We start from the raw sequence: 485 nt of genomic DNA, 5'->3' as shown, positions 1-485 counted from the left end.
GCAAGGTGTACTGCACCAACCCCTAAGGCACCGGCTATTAATGTTGCGAAAGCTCTGTTTAAACCTTTTGAAAGTGTCCCACCTATAAGAAGAAAAATGTTTTATGTAGCTTTGCTTTAAGCAAAAGTCGTGTGGTTTAATAGAATTAGTGACTTACCAACAGTGAACTCGGAGACCACGACTACGGTTAGTATTGCCCACATACCCGAAACCCCAAAGCTATTATAGAGTGGCCTTACATAGTACAACATTGAAACTAATGTGAGAGAAAGTCCCACTTTTATGGAATGTATGATCCTTCTTGGGTCATCTTTCCCAAACTTTTGCACATGCTTTATGCGCTTGGTGACACCGTCTTTGAGCTTGCTAGGGAAATCCTTAAGCCTTTGCAAGAAACATGCCTTCTTCACTTGAGCATTCAAATCCATTTCCATCAATGGAAGTGTTAAAGCTTGTGAAATTGGCTAATATTCGTATAACTTTTG

The 485-nt window shown here is 40.2% G+C and overlaps 1 protein-coding gene across 1 annotated transcript; it reads right to left on the bottom strand.

Moving 5' to 3' along the window:
• Nucleotides 1-11: 11 nt before the first annotated feature.
• On the bottom strand, nucleotides 12-470 carry LOC106322272 (aluminum-activated malate transporter 8-like; the record flags this gene model as incomplete). The annotated part of the gene is made up of 2 exons (XM_013760376.1): nucleotides 158-470; nucleotides 12-82 (listed from the first exon to the last, which is right to left on the bottom strand). Coding segments are annotated over exons 1-2 (348 nt in total), but the record flags the coding sequence as incomplete, so codon positions are not given.
• Nucleotides 471-485: the final 15 nt, after the last annotated feature.

Source organism: Brassica oleracea, unplaced genomic scaffold (genome assembly GCF_000695525.1).
Source record: "Brassica oleracea var. oleracea cultivar TO1000 unplaced genomic scaffold, BOL UnpScaffold12700, whole genome shotgun sequence".
NCBI lineage: Eukaryota > Viridiplantae > Streptophyta > Magnoliopsida > Brassicales > Brassicaceae > Brassica > Brassica oleracea.
Note: the sequence above shows the minus strand (reverse complement) of the source record. Positions and strands in the feature narration are given on the sequence as shown.